The sequence below is a fragment of the Passer montanus genome, unplaced genomic scaffold (assembly GCF_014805655.1).
Source record: "Passer montanus isolate IOZ18808 unplaced genomic scaffold, ASM1480565v1 scaffold48, whole genome shotgun sequence".
NCBI lineage: Eukaryota > Metazoa > Chordata > Aves > Passeriformes > Passeridae > Passer > Passer montanus.
In genome coordinates, this window is record NW_024369707.1 from 4,034,085 (window position 1) to 4,050,982 (window position 16,898).

At 39.3% G+C, this 16,898-nt stretch overlaps 1 protein-coding gene across 4 annotated transcripts in view; it reads left to right on the forward strand.

The window, feature by feature from the left end:
* The window catches only part of COL4A4 (collagen type IV alpha 4 chain), a 67,745-nt gene that overhangs the window by 32,658 nt on the left and 18,189 nt on the right, over positions 1-16,898 (forward strand). For 3 of the 4 annotated variants that reach the window (XM_039722411.1, XM_039722413.1, XM_039722412.1), the window contains exons 18-34: positions 1,878-1,947; positions 3,421-3,525; positions 4,082-4,246; positions 4,832-4,924; positions 5,260-5,423; positions 7,524-7,596; positions 8,718-8,824; positions 9,180-9,363; positions 9,958-10,026; positions 11,041-11,145; positions 11,547-11,765; positions 12,349-12,510; positions 13,156-13,326; positions 14,453-14,596; positions 14,979-15,086; positions 15,341-15,519; positions 16,794-16,857. In XM_039722411.1, coding sequence (XP_039578345.1) covers positions 1,878-1,947; positions 3,421-3,525; positions 4,082-4,246; positions 4,832-4,924; positions 5,260-5,423; positions 7,524-7,596; positions 8,718-8,824; positions 9,180-9,363; positions 9,958-10,026; positions 11,041-11,145; positions 11,547-11,765; positions 12,349-12,510; positions 13,156-13,326; positions 14,453-14,596; positions 14,979-15,086; positions 15,341-15,519; positions 16,794-16,857 — 2,182 coding nt within the window. The remainder of the gene's footprint in view (positions 1-1,877; positions 1,948-3,420; positions 3,526-4,081; positions 4,247-4,831; positions 4,925-5,259; positions 5,424-7,523; positions 7,597-8,717; positions 8,825-9,179; positions 9,364-9,957; positions 10,027-11,040; positions 11,146-11,546; positions 11,766-12,348; positions 12,511-13,155; positions 13,327-14,452; positions 14,597-14,978; positions 15,087-15,340; positions 15,520-16,793; positions 16,858-16,898) is intronic. The other variant, XM_039722414.1, reaches the window with a different exon arrangement.

The window sequence follows — 16,898 nt, forward strand, 5'->3', positions numbered from 1 at the left end:
TAGCTTCTCCTGGGAATAGCCTGTCCTTGTGTAGATTTTTCTGAAACAAACACGTTCATAGAAAATCTAAGATGCATTCAGATTTAAGGTGTAGAGACTCAGAAAAAAAACCCAGTTGCATTGAAAGTAGATTTCATCTTTAAAAGATGGTAACTGTTTCTAAAAGCAAAGAGTGGACTTCAAGGAATTGTTGCCATAGCTTTTGATGCCTAAGCCTGGATGCTGGCAACACGATTTTTTTTTTAAATAAACTGTTGGAAAGTTGATTCTCCTGAAGTTTTTATGGGAAGAGAAAACAGTATCAGTCAACAAAATAATCTAAAGAGATCTATGCCATTGTGTAGGAGTGTACCAATGGTGAAAACAGAGCAAACAGCAGCTGCCAGCCAGAGAGGGTCATTACCCCTAACAGCCTAAAACCAGATTTCAGAGACCACAACTGGAATTTATTACTTGAGATACCAAGAACAGACATGTTTGACAGTGGCTCATTAGTCTTTAGTTCTTTCTTGTGTTCTGGTTGTGTAATTTTAAAATCAGCATGAAAATTATATAAGACTTGGGCCAAATACATCCATTATACAAATCTTTATTTATCATCATTAAATTAATTTTAAAGCTCAAAATGCTTTCTAAAATTATCAGAGGAGGAAAAATACTAGTTTTACTTTTTCTTTCCTGCCACACAGAAGGCTCTTCTGTGTCATTAGGAAAGACAAATTTATGTTATGTTCCTGTTTCAAAGAAACAAAGAAGACACAAGGATATTTTTTCATTCTGCAAGATGCAGTCAAAGGAAACAGGCCAGAGATCAAGAGGGCAGCAGTAAGTGACAGAACTGTCTAACTTCTCTAAAGATACCATTAAAAAAAAAAAAAAAAAGGCAAGAAAGGGGCATAGAGACCTTGTTTTCACTTGTGTAAAGATGGGTATCCAGTTCTCCTTGTCTGTGTCCTAAAAGGCCCTGGAGTCCAGTCTGGGAATGCAGCCTCACTACGCAGTTCCCACATTGACATTCTTGTTTTCTCAGTTCCCATTTGCTGAAAAAGGAGAGCTGATTTCTAATCTACAAAGCAAAAGGTCTAATACAATTTGCCACATAAAAGACTTCCCTAAAGTCCACTTCACTTGCAATTCTCAGTAGCAAAATCCAAGTTAATTTAGAAAACCTCCAAGCAGAAGTGATTTTCCTCACCATTAGCAAGCACTTTCATGTTTCCCTAATGCAGATGTTTTAAACTTCTTGTAAGAGCTTTCAGTATCTCTTACCATTGATAATAGCTGTTAGACAGTGAAACTGCTTTCCTTTATGCTTATCTGTCATAGAAGTAATTTCCTAATCCTGATATAGAATTTCTGTAATTTTTCATTACAGATTGGTTGTTAAATCAAAATATCTCAGTTAAATGGATACTGATTTACTGTAGTTGAGTCATATTAACAATAAATGAATGAAATAAAATACAGCAGTCACATGTTCTAAAGCGTTAAATATATATGTTTGATGTATATATTACTGTTCAGCCACTGGTATCCTGAAAGATAATGATTATTTTAAATCTTTTTTCTTGGTTTTAAATGCTGCAAGATGTCAAAATCAAGTTTCCTGGGTGGTGTGTGTCACATCCTTACATATCTCTCCACTGTTGAAATACTTAGTTACATTCTAGTACACCATATATTTGTATATATTAAAAAAAAATTATTGTTGGACTCTTACAGGGGGACCCAGGAGAAAAAGGGAATGTCAAAATCAAGTTTCCTGAGCAGTGTGTGTCACAGCCTTACATATCTCTCCACTGTTGAAATATTTAGTTACGTTCTAGTACACCATATATTTGTATACATTAAAAAAAATTATTGTTGGACTCTTACAGGGGGATCCAGGAGAAAAAGGGCCCCCAGGTCCTCCTGGAGCTGTTGGAACTCCACCGCTTCCTATAAAAGGTTATATCTATTTTTGACTAGTCTTTGTGCTGTATAAAGTGCAGGACCTGCTTTGCTAAGGTGTCAAAGTGGTCATTAAGGGTGCAGGGGACAGAATCCTAAAATACTCCCAGTGGCCACAGGCTGTTTGTGAGTTTGGCCACATGTTTGTGTTTGTTTTGCTGATCTTCCTGGAAGTACGTTAAACATACAAATGTCACATTACATGTTTGTTTGTGTGAAAGATCTATGTGCTACAGTCACAACTAGATCTGAAGGACTCTCTTGTTCTTGGACCTAAGCATAGCTACCAAAAATCAATGAAAAATAAGCCTGTGCTGGTTAATGGACAGCACATAAGAACACCTGCCTTGCCATTGTCATTTAGGATTCCTGTTTTTGTATTGCCACAACACACAGATTTTAGACTACAATCCAGCTTCCTCTCTTCAGGGGGAAATCCTGGGACTAGTACTCCCAACAGAACACCTGTCAATTTATTACCTTCCTCCCTAAACCTCAGGCTGGGTTTTAATGTCCCAGCTCCCTTTATCCCCATCTTAGTCATCTAATGGGTGAAAAGATGTGTGGAAGTTTTTATTTCATAGCAGGAAGCAGTGGGGAGCAGCCAGGTCTGCTGCCTGCAAGGTTGTGCTTTTGCATCTAATACCTGGAGAGTTTGTCTTGTGAGAATATTTCAACAGAGAGCTCATCATAAATTGTATTTCCAGTGCAGCACTAGAAATTTCTTGTGATCACAGAAGTTACAACAAAACCCCAGTTCAGTAGAACCTCCCCATTAGATAGCGGCCTTATCCTAAAATAAATTAAATTTTTTCCACAGACTTCCATGGTTTCCAGCCTATACAACAAACAACCCCATACTTAATATTTCAAGTAACATTCATTCATATGCATGGTGTGTGAGTGGATACAATCTTCAGAGAAAGAGGCCTGTAGAACAATAGAGAACAGAACTACTGCCAATATGTTATTTTTCCAATTTAATGAAGCTGTTTGCATCTGATTCAGGTTTTCTTTATCAGTATGTACTTGCAATTTTAAATTTTATTATTTGTAGCAATTTTGAAAATACACTTTTAAAAATCTGAATAATTTCATCTAAGGTGATCCTGAAATGACCTGCCTCTGTGTACTGCCAAAGCACATAACATGAAATCCGTTATTTATTTTAAATGCTATATGTGTTTATTTTGGGCAAACATTTCTCTCAGCATTTTGTAATACACAGCACAAAGATGCTTCTACAAAGTGATCAAGAGTTAAAAATGTGCTTGTGATATGGGCTGGAATCCATAGAAAAGTAACCAAATCCTCCCACATTAAAATTAAATTGTTACACATTTTAAAATGTTTCATGAGTTATTTTACTCTTGTGTAGCTTCCAAATTGTAATTTTGGTTGCAGCTTAATTTAGATTTAAGCTGTCAACTTAAAGGTGTTCAACTCACATGTTTCTGTAATTCTCTGTAGGTCCACGAGGAGATCCTGGATTTCCAGGTCCTGTTGGTGAAATGGGGTCAGTTGGACCAATTGGTCCTTCAGGCCTTCTAGGAAGACCAGGATATGATGGAACAAGTAAGAGAAGTAGAGGAGAAATGTGAACTATACACCAGAAGGAAAGAAAGCAGCTGAAAGAAAACTGTTCTTTGCTCTTGCTTGATGCAAGTCACCAACTGTAAAGACTGTTCAGTAAAAATATTAACTCAGCACTTAATAGCCAGAAAAAGAAACAAAATGATCCAAGCAGAACATTAAGAATGACTAGAAAAGGAACAGAAAACAAAGGAAAATACTACCATGGTAGACCCACGGTATAACTGTGTCTGGAGTGCTGTGCTTAAAATTTCTGCTTTCCATCTCAAAAATATATAAAGAGATGTGCTGAGAATGGCTTTGCTCTGTAGGAGGAGCTGGAGTAACTGGGATGTCTGGAAAAGAGGTAACGGAGAGAAGGAGGAAAAGAAGCATTTGAAAAGGAGCCTCTTTTCTTGTAGATCCTGAAAAACCTAAGGATTCAAGCATTAGTTGTACAGAAGCTATTTTTCAGGGCAGTCCTGAATGGTCTGGAGTTTCCTCCTTGATATCTCACATTAATGCTGTATGGGCTATTTACCTTTCTTTTTTTTCTCAGGTCTTCCTGGCCTGCCAGGAGTAAGTGGGGCACCAGGACCTCAAGGTTTTCAAGGGGACCCTGGTTTGCCTGGAACAGGTGAATTAATCCCAGGAAGACCAGGATTTCCTGGACCACCAGGCCTACCAGGACAGCCAGGAAGACAAGGCTTACCTGGACTACCCAGTAGGTTCAAAAACAATACATATAACATGAATAGAATTCTGCAGATTCATAGATCCATAGCTTTTGTTGGTGCTACAAATACAGAGGAGTTGACAAGTGCATTTTGACAGCTATTTCAAAGTTTTCATGGGATGTTGAAACCATATTTTTCCTATTAGCTTTTGATCAGCAAGATTTCAAGATTTTCATAGTTTTCTGGGTGATTTAAACCCACAAAAGTAACACACATACTAAAATTAAAATTTAAAATTGTTCATTAGACCAAAGTGCTTTGCTCTAACAAACAAGTTTTTTAACTGTTTAAGTTAAAAATACTGATGAGGAAACCCAAATCTGCATCCTTTAGAAAAGAAAAAGTAAAGTTCTAAGTAGAAAAAGATAGCAGTGGCAATGAGAAGGAATGTGTCAACATCAACTCCAGCCATACTGTCTGTTGCACTATAATCTATAAGCAAAAATTTGTAAAGCATTTAATAAGATCTCTAACTTTTTATGTGAGAATAATAAGAGAAGGGAGAGGAGGACGTAAGCAGGGGAAACAATAAACCTGACTTATACTGGCTGGAAAATTTGTTTTTTTCAAAGGTGTAATCTGTACTGACAGAGGGATCCCTGGAGAACCTGGACCAAAAGGTCAGATCGGCCTTCCAGGAAGAAAAGGGGCAAAAGGAGAGAAGGGTAAGTTGGCCTGGATAACAACAATTTGAGCATGAAACCTTTGCCAAAAGTGTCAAATCTAAATGTGCAAGAAGTTCATGGTAACTTGGAGGTTTAGGCCCACCAAAGTACAGAGCTACTGTTGGTATTGGTGCTTCTGAGTTAGCAGAGTCCTGTTAGTGCAGAGTTACTCAGCACTGTAAAGGGGACTGATAATCCTCTCCAGGTGAGATAACATGAGATAAAATGGTCTAGATGTGATGCACTACTCACATAGAAAAGAAAAAGGGCAGCCTTATTTTTTTTGTGTAATAATTTTTCAGCTGTTTCAATGTACTTTTGACACTTTCATGTAGGAAGTCAAGGCCTCTGCTCATGCAGTGCTGGTCCTCCTGGTCCCCGTGGTGTGCAAGGACCTCCAGGTACTCCAGGAAGGAAAGGACAAATGGGATACCCTGGAAGACACGGAGAAAAGGGTGACCCAGGCTTATCCGGTGCACTGGGATCACCAGGGCTCCCTGTGAGTACTTCTCATGAGCTTCAGCAAACAACATCAAGCTACCTCTCAATTCAGGAGGCATTTAAGCAGAATGGTGGAGAAAGTGCCCTGGAAAACTATCTGGAACTTTTATCTGCTTTAGCTTATTATAGTCCAGTGAAACAAGCTTTTACTTTTGGGAGTAGACTTTCTTTAATGTGCTTCATATAGTTTATCTTAGTCCCCAGAGTGAGCAGCAATTCAAAACACCACTTAATTTAACTGCTTTAGGAATACAGTATATGGTAATTTATTGGTCTTGCTGTGATTTTGATCTACTTCTTCTGGTCCGACATAAGGAACGTACATCCAGGATGCTGCATGCCATGATAAGGCCAAACAGAAGGGTTTTTTTAATACACTTTCTTGTGTGTGAGAGGTTTTTCTTTGAAAATCTAGGTAGATATGCCTTACTTTATAACCGTTGTATTATGGTTGAGTTTTTGGGTTGTTTTGAGGGGCATGTTTAGAGGGGGTTTTTGTGCCTTTTTTTGTTGTCCTTGGTTGGTTTTTGTTTTATTTTTTTTTGAGATGTGGGCTTGTTTTAATAGCAGAACTGTTTGCTCACATAAGGAATTGCTTAAAAGTTTTCAGAACATGTTCTTTCAAAAGGAAAAAAAGCAAACAAATCCACTGTGAGTCTGAGAGAAGGAGGTGGAAGGGCTCTCATTCAAGTTCCAATCGTTTCATTAGAAGATTTACATTTGCTTTTTTTTCTTAAAACCTGAGTGGTGTATGTGAGATTCTGATGTTTTTGTTACTTTTGAGAGTATGTTTTAGCCCTTGTGGCTCTGAAGTAAGGCTTGAAGCCTTGTCCTGAGCTTTGTTGTTCCTAGGTTACTTAATTGAGTAACAAGGACAAAGTAATCACTTTGGAAGGAAATAATTCACTTCAGTACAGAAGAGCTTTGGTCTAATGGACCATTTTTCTGCTCTCTTCCCAAATATTTAATTTTCTTTTCAGACACTAATAACTCATCACAGCCTACTTGAAGATCTAGACATTGTAACAAATAGTCACTTCTAGTTTCAGATACACATTTTTTAGGTCTGCTGCCTGATTTAAAATCACATTATAAATTGGTTTTGCTCCACCTATTTTTAAGGGAAAGATTTTGAGTAACAGAGGAAGCTGCCTAAATAATACCCTAGTTGTTTTACCTTAGTGGCCTTTTACTTCTGTGTAAATTTCACATGGATGTCTTGATCCATGTATACTGTTGCAAGAACTTGACCAATGGTGATATGAAAATTGCACCCTGAATGGACAGCTGAAAGCAAAAATCAGCATAAAAATATAGAAAAGTATTTATTTTCTCCTCTAAACATGTTATTCATCTAAGAGTATAATGTACCTAACTAGACTAAATTTTTTATTGGTGGCTTTGTGAGTTTTCATTCAGAGCAAAAAGCATCACTTACTTTGTGCTGTGTTCACTTCTGGGAGGGCAGCCTCATCCAGCAGTCACCACCCGCCAGAGATTCCCTTCCTCAGCAGGTTGTGGGTTGAAATCTGCAGTGGGAAGAGTTAATGAATCATTTGTCTCTTGATATTCTTACACTTGCAGTCCCACATCTGTGCAGCTGTGGGCACAGTGCTCTGGCATTACAATTTCTTTCAGTTGTTATAGTGATTTTGGTTCCTCAATTTGAGATTTCCTGGGGGTTTGTTCATTTTTAACATGTGTGTTCACACAGGCATGTTCAGCTCTCTAGTGGTTTAGCAAAGTGTCAGTCTTCAAAATGAGTCACTGATTGGTGTTATTAGGCAAGGAACAAGCTCTCAGCAGCTCGTCTCAGAAAAATCATTTCCGTGGGTGGCTTCTTCCCTCATCACCAAACATCAATTAATGAAAAACCAGCACGGCTGTGCATCTGTGCAGGTGGCACAGTCAGCCTGAAAAGACCACATGCCATTCACACTCCCCTTTTTGACCATCACAAGAGACCAGTGTCCTGTTGGTTACTTTAACTGGTCTTTTTTGGGGAAACCATGCAAGAGATAGATATCTCATTTTCCTTTCAATTCCCCGTTTGATTTCTTGCTGGAGATAACTGACAACTCTTTTCTTTGTCAATAAGGGGACTCCTGGTTCTGCTGGACAGCATGGGGAAAAAGGAGAGAAGGGTGATCCAGGAAGAGTTAGAATAAAAGGTAAACACACATTTTACCACTAAGCTTTTTGTTTTTCTATACGATGTCTAGGCAACAGTGTGAGAAAAACATTAATTTACTCTTTACTAAATCCATTACCTCAGTAAGTTACTGAAACCTAGAGGGCATATATATCCAAACTGCTCTCTTGCTACCACCTCTTCTTGCTAAACACCATATCAACACAGTGTTTTGTGGTTTTTTTCTCTATAGTTGAACCATAAAACAGTTTTAACAGCATGGTATTAATGCAAACAAATGACTTTTCATGTCATGCATTTGATAATTGGGGTCTTCCAGAGATCTGTATAGCAAGGACTAAGCAGAATACAAATACTGTGAAGTCATGAAGAATTATTATTGAATAGAAGCCACCTCCTGAACTTTCATATACCAATATCATAGCTGTTATCTCAAATTAGGCCACCAACATCTTTCTTGGGAAAACCTCAGTCTCAATGACTATTCAGATTCCTCTCCTATTTCTAAAAATCACACTTGACCAGGCATTGAAGAGAAACAATAGGCCACCAGTTGCACAACTGGAATTCTTGTAATTAAATAGATCAAAACCTCTCCACAGTTATGGTTATGATTTGCAAAAGAAAAAGAAAAAGAGAACAATAAATTGCAGCAATCTGATGGCAAAGCTTAGTTAGAAAGGCTAAAATAGTTATTCACAGAAGATTGTCCTTCTTATTGTTTATGAAAAGTTAGCTTAGCTTTGGATGCCTGTGGGTTTTTTACAGATGTTGGAACTGGGGAAAACATTTGCTTTTATTTGCAAAGGATTTCTTGACACAGCAAAATGAATCTTTGTGTTACAATAGTTTTACTGTCCTTGATGCAAAAGTTACTTTTCATAAATATTGGTGCAAGAGAAAAGCCACATTCCTGTGGTGCCTGTGAACATGTCTTTTACAGAGAGACCAAGTTGTTCCATCAGGTATCCAACTACAAACTGCCTTCCTAAGCCTAAAATGCCTCATTAAGGAATGTGAATTCAAGGACTGGGAATTATCATGGAGATAGAATCAACAGTTACCCAGCATTTCTTTAAGTAGAAACACCTCCTCCCCCTAAAATTACTGCAATTTTTTTTCCCCAAAAAATATTTTAAGGATTAAAAGGTGAAAGAGGACCAACTGGGCTTCCAGGATTTCCAGGCCAAAGAGGCCCTGATGGTAGAGATGGGGAACTAGGATTGCCAGGGGAAAAAGGAACTCAGGTATGTTTGACTTCCCCAGACTTTTTCCATTTCAATTCACATATTATCTTATGAAAGATTATGAAAGTTTTTATCCATAAAAAAATTAGTTTATTGTAAGTATTACTGTTTATTTGGTATTCCTGATTATAATCTGTGCATGTACTGTGTGCCAATATTACGGGGTCAGGAAACAAAAAATACACAAACCCCTTTGTTCCTATTGCCTTTGAATATTTAAAAATACTAATGCCATCCATGTAGTCCTTCCATTGTGAAAGTGTTTTTCCAGATAATTCTCTAATATGGTTTTTCATAATCAAAGAGAGGAGAGAAATTAGCTCTTGTTACTTCTTATTGAGAATTTTTATTTCAGGGCGATTCTGGAGTAGCAATTCCGGGTGATAAAGGATTCCCTGGGCTCCCAGGACCTCCTGGGGTAAAAGGCCAGATGGGATTGCCTGGCTTGGGGCTTCCTGGCTCTCCAGGAGCCAGAGGCAGCCCTGGAGACTTTGGTGATGTGGGTAATGTTGGGCCACCTGGTCCAAAAGGCCAGAAAGGTAATTTTGAATGTTTATGTTAAGAATGAAATAGCAAAATACATGTTTAGGTGTTGGTGGCATCCATTATGGTTTAATATGTATTATATTTTATATTAATGTATTATTCTATATGTATATCTATATGTATACATATAGTGCTATTCATTTAGAGTGAAAATAATATTAATTTATAGGAAAACAATTTGTGGTTAAAGCTTGGCCTGGTTTTTGATTATAAAAAATGCTTAGCAAAATAAGTCTACAGTGATAGTTGTAGATAGAATTGAAATGAAAATATTATTTCATTCTTGCAATAGAGAGTACTGTAAAACAAATTGCCATGACAATTAAAAAAAAACCCCTTTGTATTTAAAAATAAAACTGTATTACAACAATTTGAAATATTACCAATGTTCCATAGGAAGTAGAAAGAAAAATATATTTTAAGATTCCCTATCAAAACTTCATTAATATGGAAATAACAATGTGCATAAACAGTCACTGCACATTTGCACATGTGGTTGGGTAGTCCCCCAGAAATATTACAGTAAGTGTTCAGACTCCAGTTAACCTAAAGTCACATGGGCCAGTTTCTTCTCCCTCTTGCTTCAGGTGAAACTGTCTGCATTACATCACCATATCCTGGAAACCCAGGTCCCCCGGGTTTCAAAGGTGTTCCAGGTATGTTTGTGCATACGAGAATTTTTGATTTATACTGAAATGGAGTTTTAAGTCACTAATTAAAGAGGCTATCCTAAAAACTGCACTATTATAGTTTTCCCACAAAATACGTGTTTCAAAATGTAAAACTGCAAATACACAGGAATGTAGTCTCTAATAGAATCAAGGGCCAGACAGCTGCAGTTTGCACCATCAGAAGGTGTTCAGACAGCTTCCACGGAAATAATTAAATCAAGGTAGCTTCAAACTGTCCTGCCTCAATGAAAATGCATGAGAGAGTCTGTAAAATATGGCTGGAGTTGGGTAAGGCCTACAGCATGTACATCTCCATACCAGGAGAAAGAGATGTCCAAGGCAAAGATATGCTGCAAGCCTGTAATTTCTAAAACTGTATTGCTCATGGCAACTTGCAATTGAGCTCTAAAATCTCAATACTTATCTTCATTACTTTGACTTATTCAATTTAAATTCAAATAACTCACCCAGGAACTGGCAAAGTGTTGCTTGTGATCACCTCTAAGACATTTGAAATATCCAAGCAAATTAGAAGAAATGGAGAGAGTGGATTTTCAAGCTGTGTAATAAGGTGTTAGCTCATCAGTGTTGTGGGTGGGAACAAAAATTTATGCAGACATGAGTGTACTGAGCTCATCTGCACCATTCCAGAAGCAGGACATAGCACAGAAGAGTATAAAACCTTGAGCTGACACCTGTCATTCACTAGGTTATACTGTTCATGGCCTGCAACAGTAAAATGTTGTAGGAAATACTTTTTTCCTCATTGACAGTGGTGATTTGTAGTCTGCTGTTAAAGGAATAGGGAACATGTTCATTTAGAAAAACAGCAATCATGCACTTGTTTATGACTTGGGCAGTGGCTCTTGCCCAAAGTGTTAGAAGTAGATGAAATCAGCTTGTTTTCAAGGTATATGAATTTGGAATAAATATAAAATCCTTAGATCACACATTTTAGTGGTCTGACAGCCTTTTTATGTATTTCCTTCTTATTTCCAGGACAAAAGGGTTTAAAAGGACTCCCTGGGTATCCTGGACCAAATGGCTTTGATGGGCAAAAAGGCCATCGAGGAAGGCCAGGAGCAGGAATCCCTGGGCCAGAAGGTGAATTGTGCTTTCCCTAATTTGGGAGAGCTGCCGGGCAAGTTGTAATGCAGGGAAAGGTAGGGTAGAGTAAAGTAGAATTGAATAAAGTAGAATAGAATTCAGTGTCCAGAGAGCACCGAACCAGACAAGAGTGACAGTACTCAAGACAGATGCTGCCCCAAAGAAAACCCCTGTCACTTCCCACAGGAATTACCTTCTTCAATCCTTATGTATAATTAGCTATAAATAAGAAACATGAAGTTTAATTTATGATGTTATTTTTCTTTGCAAGGTGACAATTTAAATCTGGCTAAATTTGGACTACAATATTCCACATTTGGGGTGGGGGAAAACAAAACAAAAAATCCTGAACAACTCTTGAATTGAGCTCTATTTGAATTTAAAAATCATATCAACAGGCTTCCGAGGCATAGCTGGTGATCCTGGTGATGAAGGTGAAAGAGGATCTACAATTGATGGCAAAAATGGCCTTCCAGGTCCACCTGGCACAGATGGCCAGAAAGGTCTTCCAGGTGACACCACATATGGCCCTCCAGGAATCCCAGGCAACAGGGGACTGCCAGGACCCCCTGGTGCACAGGGAGCAAGGGGTAATCCAGGCATTCCTGGACTTCAAGGTATGGGCCAGTTTCTGTGAAACACTTCTACAGGTTCAAAGGACAAAATTGGAGCAAAGGTGCTCCTGATTCAGAGAAAACTTCCTCTCACTCAGACCCACAATGGTGACTGTTAACAGTACTCCCTGTTTTTACATTTACATTTTGCTGTTTGCTGCAGTGATTGTCTCCACAGCACCACATCCTTCCCATCTCCTAGAGGATATTGCTGTTTCCTTTTACAGGTGTTTCTTTTGCCTGGCCCTAAGCAGATGCACCCATCCTTCAGTGCAGGGAACACCTGTAGAACTGAGCCAGTGCTGTGCACCTGGGGCAGGCCAGTGAGCTCCCATTCTGCTCCTACACATCAGAAACTCTCTTCTGTACCTATAGATGAGGGTTGAATTTGTATTTGCTCCTTAAAGAAAGAAATTCTCCATAACAGACAATTCTAAATTGCAGAAAAGCATCACTTTTCACAAACTATGCAAAAACTAGATGGTAAATAAGATACTATAGTAACCTAACATGTACATTTCAAAATGAAAACTAGGAATTTTGAGGGACAGTGTGTAATGGAACTAACAATTATTTTTTTTTCCAGGACAACCTGGTACCCCAGGATTTCCAGGTGCCAAAGGTTTTAGAGGCCCAGAAGGTGATGTAGGAGCACCAGGCTGTCCAGGCTTTCCTGGCTCACCATGTGTCCCAGGCTTACCAGGACCACCTGGACTCAGAGGTGTCATGGGCCTGCCAGGACCTCAAGGTACACAACAGCCAGCAGGCTGCCTCACAGCTCTAAGCTTTGCACATATTTTCTGCCAGATTTCATCACTTGATTTTTGTGGCTGGCATGACAAATGTTGCCATGGGGGCTGCTCGTTACTGGGGGTGTACATTATGTTTTGCACATTTCTTTAAACTCAGGGAATGTAGACTGTGCATCTCAGGGGTATCCCAACTTCCCTTCCCATGCTGTTCCTTAACTGGCCAAATCACAGTGAGTTCACCATAAGAAATAAACAAAGAGTTGTCTTGTATCTGTTGCCCTGAGTAACTTAACTGAGCTCCTGTCACTGCTTAGATAAAAGTATCTTCCTTATTCTTCAATGGAAGGGTTACTTAGGAAGAGCTAGGAGACACATCTCTCAAAAGTATTTACAAATTAGTAGGGATTTTTTACAGTGCTCTTCTATTGTCTGTCACTAAAGAAATACAAGAAAACAAACATTTCAATTGATAAATCTAGGCAGGGTGAGAACCCCCACATAGTAAAAAAAAGGTTTCAACTTATTTTGCCATGTTTGATGATCTTCAAATTTATACCAAATCTATCACTTGCTACTCTTTCTATGCAAATGTGTAACTTTTGCCTGCATTTACATACATAGATTAAAGCTGTTTTTCTCAGGCTTACCAGGCTTTAAAGGTCAGAGGGGAGACAGGGGCCTGCCTGGGCCCCCTGGAATCAAAAGTCTGAAAGGCTCTCTGGGCTCACGAGGTCTCCCAGGTCCTCCAGGCTCACGAGGTCCCCCAGGACTTCCAGGAAATAAAGGACCCATTGGCTTCCCAGGAGAAACAGGTATGTTGAATATCCTGCAGACCACCTCACCCATAAGTTCTCTTGTAGAGGGAGCTTTTCACTGATTTTAAGGTTAGCAAGTACTTTGCACCCACCTCTCTTTCCAGCTTCAAGGATAAGACTGCAGCAGGGTAGGGTCAATAACCATAAAACTATCCCTTTTTCTTTCTCATATGATAAAAACAAAGGGATGGATAATCAATCTTGGTGCATCCTGGTCCTTTAGTTGTTTTACAACACTGACATATTTCTATGTATTATTTCCTCACTATTTGAACTAGGTTGTAATATGCTATAATAAGAGGAATATGTTTAGGGTTAGCAGAATCCCTTGGGTGGCAGTCCTAAGGGGCAAATGAGTCTAGGAAGATTGAACATTCTTCAAGGAAATTTTTAAGGTATGGGAATAGGCCTTGTACCAAAAGACGAGCCAGTGAGAAAAACGAACAGCTGGGCTGAACAGAGCTTTAGCTGAACTCAGGAAAAAAGGGAGAGTGTATGAAGTTTGGAAAAAGGGACAGGCAACTCAGGAGGACAAGGGGTTATGGGGGGAGAAAATCAAAAGGCCCAAAGTACAACAAGAACTCAATCTGGTTACTGCTGTAAAAGGTAATAAAAATGCTTCTATAAATACATTAGCAGCAAAAGGAGTAAGGAGAATCTCCATCCTTTATTGGATGGGAGGGGGCAAAATATGGTGTCAAAGGATGAGGAAAAGGCTGAGGTACTTAATGCCTTCTTTGCCTCAGTCTGTAATGGCAAGCCCAGCTGTTCTCAGGGTACCAGCCTTCGGAGCTGGAGGGCAGGGACAGGGAGCAGAACAAAGCCCCCACCACATGCAGGATCTGGTGGTGTGTTGGGGATAACTGCTTTAGGAGTAAGGGTAGCCTAAATCTTCAGGGGCTGACTGCAGGTAGGGGGAGGCAATTTGCTTCAGTAGAAACAGGGTTTCAAGAGAAGTTTGACCTTGGCATGAAGCCATGCTCCAACTAATGGTTCTCTAGTTCTGCTGATTTCCTAAGAAGTCCTTCTAAACATTCTGGTTTTGCTTTATGCTATTCCTCAGAATATGACAGCAGCAGTATAAGGAGACTAAACATGTAAATAAAGCATTTCATATTACCAGGAAGCAAAGGCATTCAAGGACCCCAGGGATTCCCAGGACTCCCAGGAATACAAGGCCCAATGGGAATCTTTGGTGTAAAAGGAGAAGAAGGAAAAATGGGTCTACCTGGGCCCAGTGGAGAATGTGGAGATATGGGCATAAAAGGTTTGTAAAAATCCACTTCACTCTGTAGTTATCTTGTCGATATGTTTAGTTTTGTTACTACTGTGTTAAAAATCTATTTAAATTTTTATAGGAAAGAGAGTAATCATCTGCAAGATGCAATCACAGACAGCTCAAAATTGCTGTCTTTCATAATTTCACAATCTTTCCTAATTCTTCTGATTTAATATCACCTGGGTTATGACTGAATAAACAAAAAATCAAGGGAAGAATTGCAAATTCTGTCAGCAGTGAGCCTGCTGAGAAAACTGAGAACCACATTAGTATTTGAAGGCTTTCTCTATTAGGAAAGTCACCACTCAAACTGGTTTTCAGGCCATGTCACTCGTGGGGATACATTTACATTGCACATGTTCCTTCCAAGGTGAAAGGGGGCCTCCAGGAGACAGCGGCTGCGTTAACCTCCGTCTTGAGAAGGGACAAAGGGGGGACCCAGGGCTTCCTGGGGAGCCTGGACTGAGAGGTGAAAGAGGTACGTTCACAAAAGCCCTGCATAGGCACACATTCCTCTGACATAAATCTCTGGTGGTTTTCACAGGGTGGGCTCAGGGCTGCAGTAACATCCAGCCACCACACTGTGTTTACAGGTTCCTAAACTGGCTGTATAGTTTCTTTGGGTTATCACTAAGGCAATACACCCAGAATGAAAGTGTTGCCATATTGAAAATCGTGTCAAACACTGGCTTGACTTGATTGGCCATTATCTTGTTCTGCAATCAACTTCAGGTGAAAAAGGCAGTACTGGTTTCAGAGGCACACGAGGATTTCCAGGAAAGGATGGTGTTCCAGGACTACCAGGTGACCAAGGTGACACTGGAGTGATGGGGTTTCCAGGATCACGGGGTTTGCCTGGACCAAAGGGCCTTCAAGGAATTACAGGTTTTCAAGGAGAACCAGGTGACCAGGTAAACAGATTGGTAGTGAAGTATCCTGGACTTTGCAGTTAACTCCTGCCTCTAAGAAATGTGATGAAGGGTGCTTGCACTGTACTCACCCATTATATGTTCCCTCTGAGAGGAGACAGCCGGTGTAGTAAGAACTGTGAATTCCCCAATGAAACACCTCTGTGCCTTGGTTACATTTGAGCAGGAACTGTGGTGGGAGTTAGGAAAGGACCTCTCCTAGCTACCTGTTCTAATGTGTTTTGCCATGTGGTTGAAGTCCAGGCTCCACAACACTACACAGGGGGGCAAAAAACTAGTGTACTCACCCATTAGAGGTTCCCTCTGAGAAGAGACAGCCGGTGTAGTATGAAATATCTCGGTGCCTTGGTTACATTTGAGCAGGAACTGTGGTGGGAGTTAGGAAAGGACCTCTCCTAGCTACCTGTTCTAATGTGTTTTGCCATGTGGTTGAAGTCCAGGCTCCACTACACTACATAAGGGGGCAAAAAACAGATGCACAGTCAAGTCTTCACCATTATTCTTAAGAACAGATTGACAAACCACTTACCACAGAGATCATAACATAGCAGCAGCACAATTGTGCAGTTAATATGTAGCTGCTTCTTCAGATCCTGCTGTGTGAAGTGACCAAGGCAACAGACAAGACAAAGCAAGTCATCTTTGCCCCAAGCAGAACCCAGGCAAGCAGTGTTGCTCAAGAGCAAATACACAAAACCACACAAACATTTCATGCAAGGTATAATTCTTCACTTCTTGTATGCTGGATAGGTAGGCAGTGAGATTACATAAAGGAAAAGGCACAATTATTTTCTCGGTAAAAGGACATATTTTTGCTCAGCTTGTTTAATTAAATTTATTTGCTGATCAAAGGTCATTATTCAAAAAGAAAAATAGGGAAATGTAGATTTTTATTGTGACATTACAATATTTCTGATTAATGTTTATAGTAGATTTTGGGTAACATACAACAATATTGGATATATATTTTATGGTACCTTTTAAATCAAATTATTCAAGCCATCTGTGGGGAAATTAAGCTGTTTGAGCCAAGAATGAGAATAAGCTATAAAAGCAGAAATTCAAAATTATTAGCAAGTCTAACCTACAGTTCCTTGTTGTTGGCCAGTGTTACACAAGTAAGAAAGACAAGATTTTTTTTTTTTTTGTTGAGCTTAAAATATAGTTTAGCTAAGAGAAAAAAATGCTCCTGCAGATCATTCCTGCTACACATATCCTATGTGAAACATTTTTATTTTGTTTTTAAAAAAAATCAGGGTGATCTTGGCTTACCAGGAAACCCTGGATATCCAGGACTGACTGGCTCCAAAGGATGTAAAGGTAATGAGTTTGTATAGATATGCTGCGAAAAGAGCAATATT